General features: G+C 38.8%; 2 protein-coding genes across 2 annotated transcripts; one reads left to right on the top strand and one right to left on the bottom strand.

Annotated features, from left to right (window-relative positions):
• Positions 1–689: 689 nt before the first annotated feature.
• Positions 690–17,328, bottom strand: LOC144027701 (pyroglutamyl-peptidase 1-like). Its single transcript, XM_077535471.1, has 5 exons — positions 17,027–17,328; positions 13,012–13,064; positions 8,659–8,775; positions 7,971–8,203; positions 690–4,965 (listed from the first exon to the last, which is right to left on the bottom strand). Exons 1-5 carry the CDS (start codon positions 17,058–17,060, stop codon positions 4,770–4,772), a joined length of 633 nt encoding a protein of 210 aa, XP_077391597.1. The 5' UTR covers positions 17,061–17,328; the 3' UTR covers positions 690–4,769.
• A 1,139-nt stretch (positions 17,329–18,467) lies between these two features.
• Positions 18,468–22,472, top strand: lsm4 (LSM4 homolog, U6 small nuclear RNA and mRNA degradation associated). Its single transcript, XM_077535388.1, has 5 exons — positions 18,468–18,587; positions 18,987–19,028; positions 19,220–19,318; positions 19,602–19,782; positions 21,720–22,472. Exons 1-5 carry the CDS (start codon positions 18,585–18,587, stop codon positions 21,824–21,826), a joined length of 432 nt encoding a protein of 143 aa, XP_077391514.1. The 5' UTR covers positions 18,468–18,584; the 3' UTR covers positions 21,827–22,472.
• The last annotated feature ends 556 nt before the right edge of the window (positions 22,473–23,028 follow it).

Genomic DNA, 23,028 nt, shown 5'->3' with positions numbered 1-23,028 from the left:
TATATATATGTATATATATATATATATATATATATATATATATATATATATATATATATATATATATATATATATATATATATATGTCGCAAGTACATTTTTAACGTTCAAAATGTGACAAGAAAAAAAAACATTAAAACTGCAAACGTCTGACACTGATGTGAAATCAACCCATGCGAGCATTGCAAATGGGCTTTAAGCGCTGAGCTGAAATTTTCAGTAAACAGCAGGGGGAAAAATGGCCGCCCCATAATAAGGATAAAAATTAGTGGATTTTGCTGCTTAATTCATATTCCACAAACATAATAAGAATGCTGTGTTTAGACGAGTGGGTGCGCATAGAACATTAAGATTTTTATTTATTTTACTTCCCCTTGAAAGACTAAATGTAAATGTATGAACGTGCCAGTGATTATTTCACATACCACGATAAGAAGCCTGTGTACCACTGATGGTATTTTTTGGATAAATGCACCAGTAGGCCTATACCTGCCTCTCAACGATAGTATGAACTTTATGGCTATCTATTAATGATATTAATTGGCAATTTGTTATGCTCAATGAATATGGAATGTATGAATGTATGAATACTTGCTTAATTATAGCATATCGACTATAACTCTGTTTTAGTAAGCTGACAGTCGCAAAATGTTTTTTGTTTTGTTTTTTCAAATAAATTGTGACACACATTTATATTTTTACCATCTCAGTTATCTTTATTTCAAAGCCTTTCCACTTATAAAGCCAATCTTACTTATTGTAACAGTGCTTTGATAATGTCAGAATCAGAGAACAGGCCTTTCACGGGACGTTCCCTTACAGAGGTACAGTACTTACAATAACTCACAGTCATAATGTTGCGCCCACATTGAGATTAAAAAATAGGTTTGAGGTAGCCACACATTTGCCTGGAATATATCTTTGAACTGACCGGCCACCCAACATTTAAGGCCTTATCCAAACAAAAATAAATAACAGCAAGGCACAGGAGTTAAAGGGGCTAGAAGTCACATGAAACAAACTAGCTATACATTTGAGAACAGCTTTTAGGCGCAGCGCAACCCATTCACATACTTGCGCTCACAAAGCTACACTCCGTTAAACATTAGCACCTACCAACTCTGAAAACTTGCCTAATGAACAATTAGAATGAACATTTGACAGACAAATATGTTACATGTACAGTGCTTAACACATGTATGAGACCACCTGATATAAAAACGAGAACATAACATGTTACTACTTTGAAGAGGAATAAGGAATTTTGAATAGAATGAAACTGGAAATATATTATAGTTTCACATCCTAATCAAGAAATAATGTACTATAATGTACTGTACTTTTTTGATAATTTTAATTTTATTTTAGCACAAAAATATTCACTAGTTTTATTTTCCACACATTGGTTTACAGAAACATATAATGTGATTTTGGTCATGACTGGCGATGTTAATTTATGACATCTGTGCCATAAACCATACACTAGTGGGTTGTGGTTTAATAAATGTGTTAAAGCATTGTACAAGTTTAGCTTCAGGTTATTGGTTGCTACTTCATGACAAGTAAGAAATTCAATTACTCATGTTAATTGGAACTGGAAGGCATGATACATATGTACAGTGCCTTGAAAAAGTACTTTTACCCCTTGAAATTTTTCCACATTTTGCCACCTTAACAACCACAAACTTCATTGTGTTTATTTATTTTTTGAGTAAAGGTCAGGCAAGCCCACTCTAATGTTAAAACTCGCCTTAAAACATTTTTATTCTATGGATTTTGACTCGGCATTGTTTTAGCATTTTTTTGTGTTTAGTTTTTTTGTTATAAATTTGCTATTTTAACTTTCTTTGTTACAGCATGACTACTTTTTCCTCATGTATAGCACTTTGTATGCAGTGTGCAGGGCTCTGAATACAAATGCACACCGCACAGATTTACATTATTTACAGTACACTGAGAATTTTCAATCTCATATCATTTTCATTCCACTTCACAATTAATTGCTACTTGTGTTGGTCTATCACACAAAATTGCAATAAAATACACTGGAGTTTGTGATTGTAAGGTCACAAAACGTGAAAAAGTTCAAGCAGTATGAACACTTTCCAAAGGCATTGTATAAGCTGCAACACAAAATGAATTAGTTTTCTAGCTAAAACAATTGACTCCAAAAGCTTCAGCTTTTCCACAAACATCAATTTGGGGCGTTCACTTTGGAGAAACTACAAGTATACACAACTACAACTCTGTTCGAAATTCATATTTTATGTCATATCGATGAACCACTAATGTCAGGGAAAGGTTGATGTACATGATCAAAAAGACAACTTAAAAAAAAAAAGCCATAGAAAATCACATTTAAACCTGGAAGTGGCACCAACTATGACTAAGGGGATTTGCTACATTTGTTAATGTTACTGAGCAAAAGAACTCAAAAATACAACATTAATGGCAAACACTTTTACCAACGGATGTTTTGTCTGTAAAGCTACATACGGTACTTAATATAATTGAGTACACCCCTTGAAAAGTAATCTTTTTTTTAGTCAATTTCTCAGAGTCAACACAAACAAATGTCAGAATGTTGATGATGATTAGACTATCCCTTGATTAAACTCTTGTGTATTTTATCTTTAATTTATTTTTCCAATTTTACATTATAGTATGCCATAGTAAATATTGATTCTGAGAAGAAACTCAAGGTTTTCTGTGGTAAATATGTTGGGGTGTACTCCCTTATGTTGAGCAACATATTGAATAGCAATCAGCTAAAATTGGAAAACAAGAAAGTGCTACAGAAACCGTAATTTTTCTGGCCCAAATCTGACTTGACACAATGTCACATGGATTGTTATGTAAGTTGAGCAGCTATTAATGACCTTTGACAGTTTTAAACAAGGAAAATGGTTGTAGGCTGCACAATTTGGGGGAAGGGAAAAACATTGTACAGTAGAAGAAAAAAAAAAAGGCATTGCCAATTATTTTCCAGAATGATGAAAGAAGAAGAAAAGGAAATCGATTGAGTTCCTTTCCTGCACATTTCATTTGAGGTCTTGATTCAACATCCAGTCATTGAATTGTTTCAATGTGAATCGTTGCAATTTTCTTTGTGTCTGAGAACTATAACCCACATATTTTCGACAGCCATTCATTTGCTATACCACTCATCCATGGTCACAGGTGAGCTGAAACATATCCCACTCAACAATGGACAAGAAGAAGGGTACACCCTAAACTGGGTGCCAGCCAATCACAGGGCACATAGACAAGCAACCATTCGCACTCATCTTCAATTTAGAGTCTTCAATGAAGGCGGATCCCGGGTTCAAAGCTCCACCCTCGGAACCGTCATGCTGATGTGCTCACCACTATCTCACCGTGCCACATACGGTCTCTATTGGTTTTACATCAAACAGAACACACTTTTTCAAAAAAATTAAATAAAATTGTGCAGCCTAGTAAACAAACAAACAAAACAGGAGGAGATCTGTTAACTAGGGATGTAACAATATCCAAACATCATGATACGATATCACGATATGAAGGTCACAATAAACAACCTATCTCTAATAACACTTCATATTGAGGCACTTACTTGCTAATGCAAGTACACATTGCGTTCCTCCACATATTGACTCGCTTCACAAGCATATGAGGTGCCCCTTCATCTGACCACTAGCGTGGATTGTAAACAATGAAGGGCGAAAACATGCCCTATGAAAATTAAACTGCACTAAAAAACTAGCCACCAGAGGGTGCTAGAACTGCACAAATGTATATCAACCTGACTTTTTTTTTTTTAAACAGATGTTCTGCTTTTAATATCGTGAAATAATGTAACGACGAGGACGATATATTGTGGCAGTTTTACTATCGCGACATTGCCGTTATCGTTACATCCCTACTATTAATGTCATATTGCAAACCCTTTGATCAGATCTCAGGGGGCTGAATAATTGGCTACTGGTCAGAAATGGGCCACAAACTGAGGGAATGTGAGCTGGAACCAACCCGTTCCCAATTTTAAATCACCTTTGTAAAAGAAGGTAAATTCACAACTTCTTATAAAGAAAAATGAGTCCAGAAACAATTCAACATCAAATGTAAAATAGCACAGATAGACTTAAGAGAAGATGGAGAGCATATATGAAAGGAACAGCATGTGTTATGCTAAGGGGTTCTACTTTCTACATGAATATACTTATTTAATCACGTATAAGCACTGATAATATGATGAACTGTGTTGATTTATGTATTAAAAATGAAAAAAAAATATATATATCAAACAGAAGTAACCTGGAAGCTTTGGTAACGTATGAATAAGGCAAAAATCCTGAAATGTAAGGATGAAAAATTCTAAATTCACCCCCATTTAAGGCTTCCAAATGTGACTTCCGTTATCATGTCAGTAACCCTAACACTATAAGGTGCAATACTAGTAGCCACATTTGGAGTAATGCTGTGTAGAATCTGCTACACTCAGTAGCAACAAGTACAGTTTATGTAAACCACAAAGCTTCCTGTGCTTTGGAGGTAAACTAAATATATTCACACATCGAAATAAGTTTGTGGGACAATATATCGTATCGTTTCTCCATTAGTGAGGGGCAAAATGGGAAATTCAAGCAAAGACAGACAGTGAAAAGCTCCTACACACTAAAGCTTTCATGATATCCGACGGGTTAAGAAAAAGAAAGAACTTGGCTACTTGTGGTTGAGTGCAATTTGTCTTGCGTGGCTGGAGAGGCTGGCTGGCATCGAGAGGTCACTTAGTGGAAGTGTTGCTGGCAGTGAATCTTCTCCTTGGCGTCACCCAGAAGTTCCAGCATCTCCTGGACAATGGCTTGCAGCGCACGGCCCAGGTCTTCGCCGCTGTACGGCTTCCCGAGAGGCGGCACGTGAATGAAAGCCGAGCGACCGTGGCTCATGTACAGGGATGTGTAATAGGTGAAGTCACACAGATACCTAAAAGAAACATCAAGTGAGCAAAGCTTGTGGCTCTGAGAAACAAAATGAGAGGTGGCGTGGTCGCCATTTTTAGCGTCCGTGGTGATGATTGGTCGTTAGCAACTTCCTCAGCACAGGTGATGTCATCATCGGTCGACAACAAGTGGAAAAATTACTTTTTAAAGGTATTAATTGAAAATGAAAAATAATGAAGTCACCAAATTAATTATAGACAAAATATTAACTTTTTACTGCTGAATATGGCTCAGTGAGTTAAGTGTGTAATAAGAGACCACTAGATGTCGCTATATCATAGGTTACAGCAAAAGATAGGGCCTTTCAAAACACGTACTACGTTAGTAGCTCAGAGACCACACTTTGCACGTCTACCACCAATTGACCCTTCTAGCGTGACGTTACGTTTAAGTGCGTCCCTTGCGGTGGAGGGCAGGGCGTCAATGCGAGTGAATTAGAAAACAATCAGTGTGATCAAGAAAATCGGTCAAACAGTTGATAAATCAGCGACCAATGCTATGGTGGACAATGTGCGTGGCCTACGGATGCTCTAATGGCTCAAAGAGGGATGAGATCATTTTTTCGGCTGCCGGCAGTGATTCTAAGGCTGGCGGAAGACAGTGAGGCGTGAAAGACAATAATGGTGGCTAGCGTGAAACTACGACGCAACTGCTTTGCACCCACAAAAAGTACGAAGATATGCTCAGAACATTTTATATCGGGTAGTTTTTCTCTTTTTCATATACAGTGGGTCATAACATTAACCTCTGATTGTAAATTCCAGGCAGACGTGATGAATGTGCCATAGTATCTTTAGTGAAACAATCATTCACACCTTTTTTTCTTTTCTTTTTTTTTACATAAGCATTCAATTAATTTTGAACAAAAAGTTAATGATTTAACAAGATTATCACAACACTTTAATTTGGGGCGTATTCAGACCAGAAAAGTCCTTTAGTCCGCTTGTTTGGTCCGGACCAAAAGCGGACTTTATTTTTTTTTTTAGTTTAGTGCGGTTCATATTCACACTGTACTTTTTGTAAGTGGACTATATTCCGTAATCACGTCGACCCACGTGTCGATCTGTGCTCCCATTGGACAAAAATGACGAGGGCTGTACGCGTTCGAAACCCGGAAATAGCGGAAAACGAGAAATTCCGACGTGCTGCATACAGTATTTGTTGCGTTATTAGATGCAAGATATACGCGAGCGTCAAGGGCAGCTCATTCAACGGAGGTTCCGCCACGCTGTTTCTAATTTTGGAACACGTCGTCGATTGTGTGCAGTAAACGGAGGAGCAGTTGCGCTCCGCTTACCCCGCCCCCACCACAACATGCTGACAGCAGCGTGGCTAAACAGAATACGGATGATTATGAATGAATTTAGCACAATATTCACTACTGGGCAAAATTTCCCCCCCGCGATACTTGACTACCGTGGCTTGTTTAGCCCAAAAGGTGCATATGTCCAGCAGTTGGAGCGGATCAGCCGTGGTTTGTATTCAGACTGCAAAGCGAACTGCGCCGAGTGCGTTTGGAAGACCGAGACCACCTCAAAAAGTGGGTCTCGGTCCGCTATCCGGACACAAACAATTTCATGAATGACAATTTATACCATGAAAGTAGTGATTGATGTACTGTTTCAACCAAAAACAACATACCTTAAGCTTCCACTTTCACTTTGCTCTCCAACCAACTCCATTTTTCTGTAGCTAGCGGCTCCAAACGGCTAGATTCAAAGAGTCACAATAATGTATTGTCTTACTCGGGCCGTTTTTTGTGACACTTAACATATTTCCCATCTTTTAACGCCTGCCGAAAATCAAGCTCTCTACATTCATTTGTTATGGAAGGCTTGCCCTCCGGGAGGCGGCGCAGGAACTAAGCAGTGACGTCAGCTAGGAGGGTCTATTCTTATTTTGCGTGAGCGAACAAACATCTCGGAAAGCGACAGCACCTTGGCAGCCGGTGTTCAGCCAAATTTAGCCAGAGTACAAGAGTGGCTAGGGGGAGTTAGTCGGAGCCATAGGCTGGGAGTGGCTTAACAACAGTGGCTAGCGGGAGAAGTTAGTAAGCCCAAATCACGGTACTCAGCAACGACCACCTGTGGGCCACAGCTGTGGAAGGTAAGCAGCGGTCGACCCATTGGGTCCGACACTAGCTGCAAACCCCACTAGGGCTACCTACGTTCGCAAAATCCTTTGGGCATCCATAGCAGGAAGAGGCAGCAAAACAAGGTTAGGCTCCAGCCACGTCATATAATTAGTGATTACTAGACCTTCGAATATATGAATAAAATTACATTTATGTAATACAACACAGTTTTATGCATAATATTGAAATTGATAGTGTATTTTTAAATTGAATGCCTTCACCATAAATGGCGCTAAAGATTACACACTGTCACTTTAATGTTGATTTGCTGTTTAGCAGTTTTGTGCCACCCTTGAATGGAAATTTTTATCCATTAGACTATACTGCAAAGTATGTATTTTTACTTTTTGGATTGTTCCGATAATTAGTGCCTGAAGTTCTTTTTTTTTTTTTTTTTTTTTTTTTTTTTTTTAAATTATTTTACAAATGGATTTCTTACTATCTAAATTTTTTTAGCTCCTGGAAGTTGGGGTACAGCATGCACACTGTATAAAAACACAGTACAGTACTTTAACAGTAAATGGCAAGTTTTGTGAAATTTAATCTCCTAAGATTGTCAAAATTTAAATCTATCATGGTGGTGTTTATAGGCAAAATTATGAAAATGGTGTCACTGTCCAAACAGTACTGGGTGTAACATTGTATATATATTACTTTCTGTCAGAGGCCACCCATTCAAGTGAACAATTACTGTTGATATGGTGAAATCAGAGGATTTGGACAATTTTAAATTAATAAATGGCTCCAAAAGATGACTCGATTATTAAAATAGTTGTTGATTACTTGCTGATTAATCGCTTAATTTTGACATCTCTAATTCCTGTTTAACTCAAGCAACCTAAACTAAAAAATACCTTCCAGCATCTTTCGAGACAGTCACAGCAACTCCCAGTCCGGAGGCAGTCACCCTCTTGCAGACCGATTCCATGTCAATAACCGAGTCGATACAGTCTGGGCCCCCCACAATGCAACACTGTGAATCAGGACAGAAGCTGCTGTTGTCCAAGCCCTTGTAGCCGTGATTTCTGCCACACTTCTCTAATGTGACAGTGGTGGCCATGCCTGATACTCCGACATGAACAACCAGCTGGAACATAGAAAAAAAAGAAGACCGGATAGTGTATATTATACTATATGCTTTACAGAAAAAAATGGTGCAAAATCAATAACTACTGCACCATGTTAAATGCAAAACCCTTTGCATTTAACATTGCATGAAATTAATGGCAACATTGTATTCATATAATTTCTCATTTCTAGTTCCTGATCGTAAAATGGCTGCAGGTGGGCGACCATAATGGTATCGGTCACCACCGCGAGTACCGATACCTTAAAATCAGACTGGTATTGGCATCGATATCGATACCTGGTATCGGTAGTTGCCAATAGTCAGGATGGTACCACCGCTGCCTCGATTTGAGCCAGGAAAAAACAGGAAATGACATTTTTTTGCTACTTCTGTGCTGAGTCAGCACTGCAGACAAATCCAGCTTCACTTGACAACAGTTTCAATTTCAGTGTTTGAAACGTTCTCTCACTTACCATTGGATGGTACTTCTTCCATAGTGACGGAACTAAACTCTGCACTGTTTGGTACTCTACAGGAACCTCGTAGACCTGCAAGTCCACTTCAGTGCCGAGGCCAAGCTTCTTCAGCTCCTGTCAGGACACAAAAAGGTACTTCACATGCTTGGCCCCCAGGCACATCATCCATTTTCTTTACCGCTCGTCATTAACATGGCCGTCAGTGAGTTGGAGCTGAGTTCAGCTGACTTTTGGCAAGAAGCGGCGTACGCACTATTAGACTAGTGATGGGAATTTTATTTCATTCCATTAAAAAATAGAAATGAAAAGGGACAGAAAGAAGTAAAATTTATGTTATCTGCCCCTGATCAACAACAACAACATCAACAACAACAAATAATCAACAGAATAAATGACAGCAAGCGGTCAAGACGCTTTCATTATAACAATCCTATAAAATAATTCAGCAGCATGTCCTTGTGCTCTATGTATTTTTCTAGTAATTGAGCTTTTGTCAAGTTTTTTAAAAATACAGATAGACGGAGATGATTTTGTTTTACGATCCAGATTTTTCCATATGCGGACACCGTGACTTGAAAAGTAAAATACATTGTTCTTTTTGTTTTGTTCTATATGTTGTTTTGGAGAAAAATCTGTTCCTCTTAATTTATACTCACTTTCCTTTTTTTTTTTTTATTATTTAATTTGTATATTAACTGTTAACATTTTAAACATTATTTTGAGTGTTAAACCCCATCAATTGATTACATTTTAAAATTTTTAGTTTTATAAATAATGGATTAGTGTGGGCTCTCTATCCACAACCGCAAATGACACGAAATTTTAGCAATTGCAGTTCCCTTTATCGATATTGCTTAGTGTGTATTAATCTGATTCCTTATCGATTCTCATTGGGAGAGGGACTGAAACCATTCAAATGATATATGATATCACTGATTTCACTATTTATCTCCTTATATGATATGACAATATGAAAGATGATTCTGCATGGTGTGCGATAAAGACACATTTTTAGATCCTAATACAACTCATTTCATATCCTAATAGCAATATATAAACCAATAACAGTTTTCCTTAAAATTACATAAAATTAATGGCAATTTTTTTTCTTTAATGTTGCACCATTTATTTATTTATAAAACACATTTTATACAGGAAAAATAAATGGATAAAAGACTACAAAAAATACCATTATTCAGTGGGAAAATACTATTTGAAATATTTGGCATTAAAACCTGCTATTGTGTACATTCATTGTAATGTAGTGTAATGTAAAAATTTGTTTATATCCATGGTCCTCTGGAAATTTTGTATAGAAACATCCATCCATCCATCCATCTTCTTCCGCTTATCCGGGGTCGGGTCGCGGGGGCAGCAGCTTCAGGAGGGAAACCCAGACTTCCCTCTCCCCAGCCACTTCAACCAGCTCCTCCGGTGGGATCCCAAGGCGTTCCCAGGCCAGCCAAGAGACATAGTCTCTCCAGCGTGTCCTGGGTCGTCCCCGGGGCCTCCCACCGGTGGGACATGCCCGGAACACCTCCCCAGGGAGGCGTCCAGGAGGCATCCGAACCAGATGCCCGAGCCACCTCAGCTGGCTCCTCTCAACGCGGAGGAGCAGCGGCTCGACTCTGAGTCCCTCCCGGATGACCGAGCTTCTCACCCGATCTCTAAGGGAGAGCCCGGAAACCCTGCGGAGGAAACTCATTTCGGTCGCTTGTATCCGGGATCTCGTTCTTTCGGTCACGACCCACAGCTCGTGACCATAGGTGAGGGTCGGAACGTAGATCGACCGGTAAATCGAGAGCTTTGCCTTTTGGCTCAGCTCTTTCTTCACCACGACAGACCGATACAGAGTCCGTATCACTGCAGACGCTGCACCGATCCGCCTGTCGATCTCCCGCTCCATCCTACCCTCACTCGTGAACAAGACCCCAAGATACTTGAACTCCTCCACTTGGGGCAGGATCTCATCCCCGACCCGAAGACGACACTCCACCCTTTTCCGACTGAGCACCATGGTCTTGGATTTGGAGGTGCTGATCCTCATCCCAGCCGCTTCACACTCGGCTGCGAACCGCTCCAGTGTGAGTTGGAGGCCCCGGCCTGATGAAGCCAACAGCACCACATCATCTGCAAAGAGCAGAGATGCAATGCTGAGGCCACCAAACCGGAACCCCTCAACGCCTCGGCTGCGCCTAAAAATTCTGTCCATAAAAGTTATGAACAGAATCGGTGACAAAGGGCAACCTTGGCGGAGTCCAACCCTCACCGGAAATGAATCCGACTTACTGCCGGCAATGCGGACCAAACTCTGGCAACGGTCGTACAGGGACCGAACAGCCCGTATCAGGGGGCCCGGCACCCCGTACTCCAGAAGCACCCCCCACAGGACTCCCCGAGGGACACGGTCGAACGCCTTCTCCAAATCCACAAAACACATGTGGACTGGTTGAGCGAACTCCCACGCCCCCTCAAGGATCCTGCTGAGGGTGTAGAGCTGGTCTACTGTTCCACGGCCAGGACGAAAACCACACTGGTCCTCCTGAATCCGAGATTCGACCTCCCGACGGACCCTCCTCTCCAGCACCCCCGAATAGACCTTACCAGGGAGGCTGAGGAGTGTGATCCCTGCGTATAGAAACAAAAATGGATAAAAGACAACTACCGTATTTTCCGCACTATAAGGCGCACCTAAAAGCCTTCAATTTTTTCAAAAGCTGACCATGCGCCTTATAATCCAGTGTGCCTTATATATGGATCAGTATTGAGCCGCAACAGGTCTCGCTGTCAAGACGCTATCGGTGACCCTGCACAATCGGTGACGCGCATGCGCAGAAGATCCCGCCATCTTGGATCGCTAGCTAATCCTAATACTTTACCTTAGAGAAAATAATAAAACACTGTTTATTCGTTTGGGAGTGAATGGAGTTGTCAGAAAGCTGGTTTGTAATCTATTAATAAAGTTTGACCGACCTATCTGACTGTTTTGTTGACATTCCCTTTAGCGCAGCACCATCTAATGGATGCATAACGTAACGCCAGCCTCTACTGTCGCGCCTTATATATGGAAAAAGTTTGAAAATATGTCATTCATTGAAGGTGCGCCTTATAATGCAGTGCGCCTTATAGTGCGGAAAATACGGTAATATACAAAAAAACAAAAAACATTATTTAGTGGGAAAATACTATCTGAAATATTTGGCATTAAAACCTGCTATTGTGTACATTCATTGTAATGTAGTGTAATGTAAAATTTTGTTTATATCCATGGTCCCCTAGAAATTTTGTATAGAAACAAAAATGGATAAAAGACAACGAATATACACAAAAAAAAAAAAAAAAAAAAAAACATTATTCAGTGGGAAAATACTATTTGAAATATTTGGCATTAAAACCTGCTATTGTGCACCTACTACATTCTTTTGTAATGTAGTGTAAATTTTTGTTTACATCCATGGTCCTGTAGAAATGCCGTAAACAAGTATTTGCAGGTGATGTAAACATGTTTGCTTGTTATGTTGGCGCAGGAACCACCGGTGCCATGGACTTAAATATACAGTATAAACTTGCAAAGGCAATACACCATTTTATGACATTTATGGACATCAGTCAGCGTTTGTTCATATTCACAAACGTTCAGAAGTCATGATTGTAATTCAAAGAGCACCTTCATATACATTTAATAAATAATACCAATAAAAGTTAACATAAGTAAGTGATTGTGTTGGTCACTAAAGACATTAAGTAAAACTGAAATCAATATGACAAAATGACTTAAAAATAGTCCACTCAGCCATCCATTTATCTGAACCGCTTATCCAATTCATGAAAAAAAAAAATATACATATTAAAAAGCAATCGTGCAAAAACGACAAGACAAATGTGTGTCAAATTCACAGGCAAAGCAGCAGCTCCTCCCCTCATCTGCTTGCAGGACAAATAGCCCTGGACACTGACCCCACTGCCCCGAAAGAAGCCTCGTTTGACCATGTCTGTGACCCAGCCACAAAGCTGCCTTTTGTTTGCCTTTAATATCCTTATCAAGTTTGTCTAGACACCCTGACAACCAACATACACCCCCCACCCCCACACATACACAGTTAGTAGCCCCAGCAGGACCCCCAATGCACTACGGTGTAGTGTGAAGCAGGCATCATGCAATTGTGTACAAGATACAGTACAACCTTCATCTCCTTAAAAGGTCAAACTTATGCTTTGATGAATATTACATGTACCTCCAACAAAGAATGTATTTGCTTTTTCCTCTTCTTGTGAGGAATAATTGGTTCAGAAAATAGATGGCTGGCGCTGTACATTTTGAACATGTAAATCATACATGGTTAAACTCACCTGTACCGCGACCCAGCTGGCATTGATTGTGTGCTCTCCGAATGGCCCAAAACCTGCAAAATATTGACTGTTACTTCAGCTGTATGAATACAAAATATTGTCCTCTCTCATTGTGTCAAGATTTTTGAATTAGTCTGGTTTCTTCTGAAATGCAATCATTAAGCACATGTATCTGTTTGTGTCTATGTCTTCCACAGAAGAGTACAAATGATGGCAAAAAGAGAATGTGGTGTTCAGTGATCACAACAGAAGTAGCACTTAACAGTACCCAGCAGAGGCTCATGTAAATTAGTTTTACTCAGTTGTGTTATATAGTGGTTCTTTCCATTAATGTAGGTTTCATCATGTTGAGAGTTTTAGCATGGACCTTAATAAAATGTCTATTATTTCCTATGCGAACTTCAGTTTTGAAATTCAAACAACTTTCGAGGTTCCAATGTATTTGTAACATGATGTCCAGTTCAGTCTGACTACACTTTTGTTTAAATTAACGATTGTAGCTTAGTTTACTCGACTGATGATGACATCACCTGTGCTGAGGAAGTAGGTAACAATCATGGCTCACCTGTTTTCTGAGTTTGGTCAGTAAACTGAGCCACGATTGGCCATTATTACCTACTTCCTCAGCACAGGTGATGTCATCATCAGTCGACAGCAAGTAGAAAAATTACTTTTTAAAGGTATTACTTGTACATGAAAAATAATGACGTTACCACATTAATTATAGACAAAATATTAACGTTTTACTGCTGAAAATGACTCAATGAGTCAATTATCCCTTTCACACTCCTTGTCCACATCGATTCATATCCATATTTAATTTAACAATGGGGATGGAAAAAGTATCTGTTTATTAATACATCTATCTACTTAGAGCTGCTTGATTATGGAAAAATTAATAATCACGATTATTTTGGCAATAATAAAAATCACGATTATTCAAACAATTTATTTTTTTGGTAAAAAAAAGAAAAAAAAGAAAAAAAAAGAAAATGTTTAAGCATGTAAAAATATTAAGACCAATTAAAAAAAAAAAAAAAAGACAGAGAAAGACTATAATGATGTAAGTTCTGTTTGGACCAAACAGAATTTTATTTATTTATTTATTTATTTATTTATTTATTTATTTATGTTGACAAAAACTTGAAGTTAGAGTGCAGCATGTGCAGTGATCAGTAGGACTATCATTTATTTTTTTGTATGAAACAAGAAAATGTTTAAACGTAAAAAACAAAATAAACAAAAAAACAAAACAAAATATATAACAGTGCAAATGTATACATTTAAACAACTCAAACATTTGTATTAATATATATATTTTTTAATGATTATGCTGATTTTGTAACTGTGGAGTGTCATAATTTAAATTGTAATTGAATTTCGATTAATTGTACAGTCCTAGATTATCAACCTATCAATTTTTCTATTACCTGGAAAACTAGCAGGGACAGACGAGTTATCCGCTCATACAGCCTTGTTTATATTGGGATCTATAGCCAAACCCCCTCCACCGTCACTCCAAGGGTCAGCGGGTCCCTGGGGGTTGGGTGGAGGGAGGATCAGTCTGTCTGACAAGCTGCTGAATAGGAGCAGAGCGAAGGGGTCGCTAGTTGCCAGCCGGCAAGCTATTGTGAGAACGCCGTTCCCAGGCATCCTATATATCCAGCATCAGCTGGGATGCCTTTGTGTCTCAAAAACGGAGTCAAGTCACTGCCCGTGCTCCTCCTCTTCACATTTTACATGATGACGTCCTATCACACGTGCTTGATACTCAATTGATAAGCAATATAGATAGACGTTTTAATTGGTTCTGCTCTTGTGTAATTCCACTGTGAAACTTTTGAGAGTTGAAAAGCAGTGGCATAGCAACAAAGCTTGATTTAAGTGTCAGAGACGCGAAGCCTCGATAAAAAAAAAAATACACAGACTGAGCATCAACTGAAACAGGTTTTCATCCAACAAACCTAGACTTAACCTAGATTTATTTATTTATTTATTAATAATTTCTTGTAGACAATCAGAAGTTGTAAACAAGCTGTTATGTTTCAAGTGTTTATTGAAGACTTGACACCATATTTTCTACATTTGACTCTTAATACTCGTGTGATGTGTTGGATTCGGTCTGTGTTGATGTATTTTCTACATTTAAAGAAACAGATGACAAGATTGCTGCATTTGAAAAGATGCGAAGTGTGCCTGATAACCCTGCTCTGAGACTTATGGTTAGGGGTAGGCTGGTAATGCCGGTGGCAAAACAAAATGAAAACTTGATGAAGAGTAGGGCTGTAACGATATCCAAATGTCACGATACGATATTATCACCATATGAAGCTCACGATACGATAATTGTCATGATATTGTGGAGAGGTTGGCGGTATTTAAAAAAGCTCACAATATTGGTAAAAAAAAAAAAAAAGAGCTCATACTAAAAAAAAAAAAAAAAAAGCACAATATCGTGCTTTTGTACATAACATCAATGTTATGTTGTTATTATTATTATTGTTTTATTATTATGTTATGTTGTTAATGCTATGCACACATTGAGTTCCTCCACATATTGACTTGTTTCACAGGCATGTTACGTTCCCCTTCATCTGACAATTAGTGTAGATTTTAAACATAGAAGCGCCAAAACATCCCTCATAAAAATGTAATTGCACTATAAAACTAGCCACCAGCGGGTGCTAGAACTGCGCAAATGGAAATCAACCCGACTTTTTTAACATGTGTTGCATTTCAATATCGTGAACATGACGACGACGATATTGTGGCAGTTATAATATCACGATATCGCGCTTATCGTTACATCCGTAATGAAGAGACAGAAGCGGGTGAAGCGAGGCAGGACCCATGCACAGCGCATGACTGGAGGCAAAATAACCATTTCCCAGCAGACTTCACATCATGTGAAAATAAACTATTCATATCCAGGCAACCTATGCCAAGGCCAAGAATGTATCGCTCCGGCAATTGACCAATCAGAGCTGTTCGTAGCAAAAATAACGCTAGCAAGAGTTGCCATTCACTGCCTGTGCTTGCTCAATGTTTACACTATTACAGCATTTTGGCCATATTTTATTTAGCAAGAATATCGGCGCTATTGGACTTTCACAAACATGTAACCAGCTGGCAGCCGGTGTGGCTTCAGCGAATAAAATAGTCAAATGAAGTAAGAGCTAGGGTTAAAAGAGACAGGGGATTTTAACCATTGCTTGTATGCGTGTGTTATTCTCAACGTACAAATCAACAGCAGCTCGAAAACTGCAGTTGTTTACATACAAACCAGCTTTCAGCCATCGTGTGATGTCATGCACGCCCTTATACTGGTCATCAGTCAGTGGAGAAATTTCAATCACCTTTCTCTCTCGAAGCTTCACCACAATACTTTTAGTGGAAGATGAGGTAGTATTGCAGATTAGTAACTTGTAGTAGAATAATAATAGTAGTTGTTGTAATACGCTTGTTGTGCATACGGTCGATTTTATCTACAGCACTTTGTTCCAGCCGCGGTTGTTGTTGTTGTCTTTTTTTAAGGGCTTCATAAAAAAAAGTTGAGTGGAGACGAGCATAATAACAGAAACTTGAATGACACGTTTTTCGGTTTTATACACGTATGCTACAATACTAGTAGTTCACATTGCAGAATAGCTGTATAATAGCAAGTACATTCCCCCCCCCCTCAACCCCCCCCCCCCCCCAAAAAAAAACTTTGTTTTTCTTTCCTAATCACGACAGATCGAATCATTTGACCAGTCTCCTGCAAATTGGTTTTGCATTGTAGCACAACATGCCCAAACGCAATTCCACTAATCCATAAGCACGCAGGTCCGTGGTTTTCAAATGCTACTTTTTCTGCTGCCTGCAAAGGCAGCCGAGTGGAGCAGAAACAGGCCGACGCCATTAGCGTTCGAGCAGCTGTCATCAACCAACCAACTTTTGCACTACTTGCACCCGATGACTAGCTTGCCGGGAGACTCAATAAAAGGGAAGCAAAAATGAATAAGAATGGACACACCTGTAACGACCACAGTCCGTTTACTGTTGTCCATTTCCCGTCGTGAGACGTCGAGTGTTTCGGTGTTCTATTCGGTCTGTGTTGTGCAGCAAGACCATAAAGTCTCCCCCGTTGACCCCCACTCACAACCACAGACCGCGAACTACCAAACATCCACGGCTTGAAGGAGCGTGATGACGTCACCAGAGACGTAACCACGGCTATGGCAGCTGAAACGCGTCAAGTAACAAATAAACAAAAATAACACACCAGTAACTATTTCATTATTCATCCGTGATCCTGCAAGAAAAACACGGTGAAACACCTTACATCAGTTTCATTGAAATGTCATCAATAATCCACTATGGGTACCGGAAAATTATATATTTGTTATCTTTTTTAATGAAGAAAATAAACCATAAAAACCCAATGAAAAGAATGGACAGAAATGAACTGGTTTTATAAAATTTATTTATTTATTTATTTATTTATTGGTATTGCCCTGCGATTGGCTGGCAACCAGTCCAGGGTGACTCCGCCTACTGCCCAGAGCCAGCTGAGATAGGCGCCAGCACCCCCCGCGACCCTTGTGAGGAATAAGCGGTCAAGAAAATGGATGGATGGATGTATTTATTTGTATTATCAATTAATTAATTAATACAAATAAAGCAATTGAGAACAAATACAAGTAAGTAAGATAACTGTTAAAAGACATATGCGCGAGTTGTATCCGTAGAAATTTAGTAATAACTTCTGTATTGCAACAATAAGTAAGAAAATGCTGCTATGTATATGAAAAAAAAAAAATCAAAAGCAAGGACTGCAGTGTCCTGCCAAATACATTTAATTTATCATTAACAGTGGTTAACTCAAAATGTACAGTATTTAATAAAATCATCTCCCATGTATAAAGTTGTCGTTTACAGCACAGTTAAAGTTATTGTGGTGAATTGTATACTGTGAACAGAGCCTGAGGACCGCACAAGGCCCACTCTGTTCTTAGGTTCATCAAGCATTTACAAGACATGATCAAGTCAAGTCATGACAAGTCCTGTAATATTTGCTGCATTAAGTTACTTTACTTTTATTGTAATTACTCCAATAAAACTAAAAAACCATTACAAGTTGGAATTAATCCATTATAAATAATGAAAAACATTTTTAAAATGAATAATTTTACATAAATATAGCATTGTGTTCTTATTTTATTTTATATGAGTTGGTAAATTAATATATGATGCAGAATACTGTACATTTAAAATATATGTAAATTAAACGATTTTGTATTCAGGACACCACATTAACATTTTACTTTTTATTTGAGAAAATTGGCAAATTAATTATAATGACAAATGCATTATTATGTATTTATGTACTTTTAACCTAATCTTCAAATCAAAACGTGGCATTCCTCTTCAGCACAGTTAGCCCTGAAGGCTGCTTGTACTACCCATTTAGGACTGTTGAGGGCAGTAGCTTACATTATAGTCATATAACATTCGGAGAAGAAGGCGAAGACAAGTCGTATTCTCATACGCCTGGAAAACGGATTAAAAAATCTTAACCATAGACTATCAAAATGGTACGTAATACATTGTGGTCTTATGTAAATGTAACGCAATTTTAACGACAATAAATGATGGCCAGTTTTCTTGTTAAGAAGCCAATTGCGGCAGGAGCACAGCGATGACAAAAACTGCTCAGTGGCTAGCTTGTTAGCGGTAAAGTCAGAACAATGCAAAACATAGCTAGGGACTTTTTGTTCTGAAGAGTAAATACTGGAAGGTTTTATGTAGAGCTGCAAACCATCGTATTGTTTCAGCTCCCTTTTATGTGTGGATACAGTTATGCTAAACAAACAGAAAGTTGAGTGAACCACAGCACCTGTTACTAAAAATGAAACGCTGTTACATGGAAAAGTCATAATTGTGGTATGTACACATGGTAAGTTTGTAAATATCTTTTCCCCACCGTTTCACAGCTTCCTTTGTCTCTGCTGAAGACTGCCCAGAACCATCCTATGGTGAGGTTGAATTGATTTCTTGTGTACCCACGTGCATTCACACAACAGAGAATCAACAACCCATCACTTCTAAGCATGAGTTGCTTTTCTCTGCAAACTTTAATCGTGCATTTATTTTAATGAGGAAAACAAAGAGCAGCCATTGGAGGTTTCTTATTGCTTTTTTTTTTTTTTTTCCATTTTGTCAACAGCTGGTGGAGCTGAAAAATGGAGAGACGTACAACGGTCACCTGGTCAGCTGTGACAACTGGATGAACATCAACTTGAGAGAAGTCATTTGCACCTCTCGGGTATAGATAAACCTTTATTTTGCTTGTCACCTGTCAGCACTTTATTACTAAATGGTTCGCCAACTCAACTTCACTCAGAATTTGAAGAGCATGTTATTTCAATATTTAAAATAGAATTCTTTTGCAAATAATATTTCCCTAATAATTTATGTGACATAATTTTGTCAAATGTCAGTGGTCAGTATGGATTTTAAAATATACTCTAGTTGGTCATTGTAAGGTCACAAAGTGTGAAAAGGTTCCAGGGCTGTGAATTCTTTTTAACTTGATTTGTCTCTCATAGGATGGTGACAAGTTCTGGCGGATGCCCGAGTGCTACATCCGAGGAAGCACCATCAAGTATCTGCGAATCCCGGACGAGATCATCGACATGGTGAAGGAGGAGGTGGTGTCGAAGGGTCGCGGGCGAGGAGGCTCCCAGCAGAACAAACAGCAGGGCAAAGGAAGAGGCGGAGCGGGTCGAGGTGAGCTTTACATATCCTGCTTTTTTTTTTTTTGCTAGCCAGAATACATTTGGCTGCTGGACCCGGGCTCTTGATTTGTCAACCCTTTAGCATATTTTCAATTGACCATAAACATAAGTACCTTCTCATAGGGGTGTAACGGTACACAAAATCACATTTCGGTTCGGTTCGGGTTTTTGGAGTCTTCGGTTCGGTACATTTTCGGCACAACCCCCCCCCCCCCAAAAAAAAACACTGAATTATTTTTTTAAATTTGTTTATTTTGATAAGATGACAAGTAAACGGTGCATTTTTAGAAACAAATAAATAAAAGTGACCCATTTGGGTGATATTCAATTAAATTGTACAAAAATTAATAAAAGCGACCCATATGGGTGGTATACAAATAAATTGTACAAAAATAAATAAAAGCGACCCAGTTGGGTGATATACAAATAAATTGTACAAAAATAAATAAAGGCGACCCATTTGGGTCTTATTCACATAAATTACACTAATCGTTCTTCTAATGAATAAACTAAAAATAATAAAGAAATCCTGTGTAAACTATTAAGGCACTGAAATCTTGGAACACTTTGCAGCAACTGCCTATGACACATCTATCTAACTATTGAAGTTTAAGTTCAAGTAGTCATACACTCGTCTTTATTATGAGAGTTAAATAGCTCTCTGTTGCGCGCGATGTCCATCCATCTGCGGTGAGTGACACAGCGGACACATTCGACAGCTCGTTGGCAACATTTGCTTGAGTTTTGTCATAAAGTGCGGGTATAACTTTTTGACTGAAGTGCGGACGTGAAGGGATGTTGTAACGGAGCTCCAGAACTTTGAGCAAATATCTAAAGCCTGCACATTCAACAACTGAGTATGGCCGTAATCCCGGTGCTATAAAAACACCAATTCCGTGTGTTATTGCTTTGGCCCGATCTGAATTATTAGCAAAAGGCTGTTGAAATGCCGTGGCTATCTTGGGTTGTACTAAGCTACTTTTCTCTCTTGTCGATAAGACATTCACAGTCGTGTGATGTCGTTTTAAATGTGTTAGCATGTAAGACGTGCTGCCTGCAACATAGTCGCCGATCTCCGTCTAGCAATGTCGGCAAACAACTTTGGATTTTTCCACGCACCTTTGACCATCGGCAGTTTTAACTGGAAAGCCAAAATGTTCCCACACATGAGACTGCAGTGTATGGGAGGCACCTTCGAGCTCCGGCTTATATGCTTTTGCCATGCGGATACTATTTGTGTGCTACGATGTTCTGTCTCCTCGTCTGTGCCTCTATTTGCTAACAGCTGGCGAGTAGCGGCGACACTCAATAACATCTCGTCTTCTTCTTCTTTTCCTTCTTCTACTTTCATTTTCGGCAGACATTGCTTTGCCCCCCGTTCATTGCTTCCCCCATCAGTCAAAAACATGTGAAACATTGCTTACTTGCTTTAGCTCCCCGGCGCATAAACTTAATGAGGAAAAAATACACGAGGAACGGGTACGCAAGTGGGCCGAACCGAACAGGCCGTACCGAAACGTAATAATACACCCACGTATACCGTTACACTCTTACCTTCTCAATTGTACCAGTTCTACCCTGAAAGTTTAGTTAACCACTTAACCATATTTACACTTTCATATGTACCTATGGATCAGTAAGTGAAGCATCTTTAATGGGTCCACGCCACGTCCATTCAAGTGAATGAGAGCCCTAACAATTCATATGTTTTATTGAGCATAACATGTAAACATTAGGAAGGATTGGATTGAATATGCTGTGGCATGACCTCAAGAGAGCTATTGAAGTTAGTTGCATCACATCACATAATTGTGTGTAAAACCTATTGCTGCTATCAAAAAATGCATTGTTTTGTGAATGAAATGATTTCTTCTTACTAGTTTGTTTTGGTAATTTGGCATTCTGCTTCTCTGACTGTTTTGCTGCTAGGAGGCGTGTTTGGCGGTCGAGGCCGAGGAATGAGCGGCCCTGGACGAGGTCAGCAGCAGCCGGATAAGAAAGCAGGCAAACCACAAGGCTTGAAGAACCAGCACTGACATGATGACGTATTATCCGCAACACACACAAGATCCTCTTTCTTGCTAGGCAAAAATACAGCCAACACTCTCACAAGATGAAACGTGATGCCCTGGATTATTATTATTTTGCTTCTACTGCCAGTAAGATGGTGATTTACATTTGTTTTTAAATTGTAACCTTATTTCACCAGGCAGAATGCTTATTTTTAAAATGTAAGGGCGACGTGTTTAGTTTCTGATCCACTGGTATGAACTTTTTGTTTTTTGTTGGTTGTATATTATTATCTTAATTCTTTTGAGGGTAGTTTTACAACACAGCTGCAACATCTTTAGCATGCATATCCTTTTTTTTCCCCCCTCCCTGTTTTGGCTCTTTTTTTTTTTGTTTAGTTTTTTTTTTTTTTACTCCTGTAATTTTGTGACATTCAGGTTATCACCCCTTTCATTGATACAGCACAGCAGGTGGAGCAGTTGACTGGTAGTCATGAACACTTATGTTGAATTGTTCGGGTGAAGATGTTTGTTTGAGAAGAAAAAAACAAAAAAAAACATTCTCCTTCTGTTAAATCTGTAATATACCTACATTGGTTTTTATTTTGTCATTACAAAAGTGTGACAATTTATGTACATGAGATCATGGAAATAAAAGAGCTTTTGTTTAAAATGTTGCACTCCCTTTGATCAAACAGATTAAAATGCGCCAACACTATATGGGCAAAAATATTGGAATAATCTGTTGCCCTTATATGGGAAGTTTAAATGTGTAATGTAATGTTGGCCATAAATATGGCCTGGGTCACTCTTGCAGACAAGTTCGTTCTTGCAAAAGGTGTTTCCATTCTTTTAATTCCACAACATCACTCTGTGATGGTGAGAATGGGAGTGCATAAATATGTACCCTGTAATTAACTGACTAGCACCAGTCTATAAGATATAGGCTCCTTTTGGATTGATGTCACTTGGAATCAGAGCCAGCTTCCGGTAACATTGAACTGGTTTGTTGAGAGGGGAGAAATTAAGATGCAGAATCCAATTACAGTGAAAAAGTGGTGTTTTAAATGCTTTTGTCATATTTTTATCTTCCCTGCCTCGTGAGACGTTGGGCTCATCACATTTTTTATATGTAATTCATTGTAGTATGTATTACACTGATTATATTATTTCTCGGCATAAATGATTTTATAACTAGCCATTTCCATATATGGAGTAGTGTATTGTAC

Source organism: Festucalex cinctus, chromosome 10, assembly GCF_051991245.1.
Source record: "Festucalex cinctus isolate MCC-2025b chromosome 10, RoL_Fcin_1.0, whole genome shotgun sequence".
In the NCBI taxonomy this organism is placed as follows: domain Eukaryota; kingdom Metazoa; phylum Chordata; class Actinopteri; order Syngnathiformes; family Syngnathidae; genus Festucalex; species Festucalex cinctus.
The sequence above is the reverse complement of the archived record's forward strand: the minus strand, read 5'-3'. Positions and strand labels throughout refer to the sequence as shown.

Coding starts and splice junctions, on each gene's coding strand:
- LOC144027701 (XM_077535471.1), bottom strand. CDS start 17,060: ATGGACAACAGTAAACGGACTGTGGTCGTTACAG. Junction 8,204..8,658: donor GGAAGAAGTACCATCCAATG/GTAAGTGAGAGA, acceptor TCTATGTTCCAG/CTGGTTGTTCATGTCGGAGT. Junction 4,966..7,970: donor GTCTCGAAAGATGCTGGAAG/GTATTTTTTAGT, acceptor TGTTTCTTTTAG/GTATCTGTGTGACTTCACCT.
- lsm4 (XM_077535388.1), top strand. Junction 19,029..19,219: donor CTGCCCAGAACCATCCTATG/GTGAGGTTGAAT, acceptor TTTTGTCAACAG/CTGGTGGAGCTGAAAAATGG. Junction 19,783..21,719: donor AAGAGGCGGAGCGGGTCGAG/GTGAGCTTTACA, acceptor TTTTGCTGCTAG/GAGGCGTGTTTGGCGGTCGA.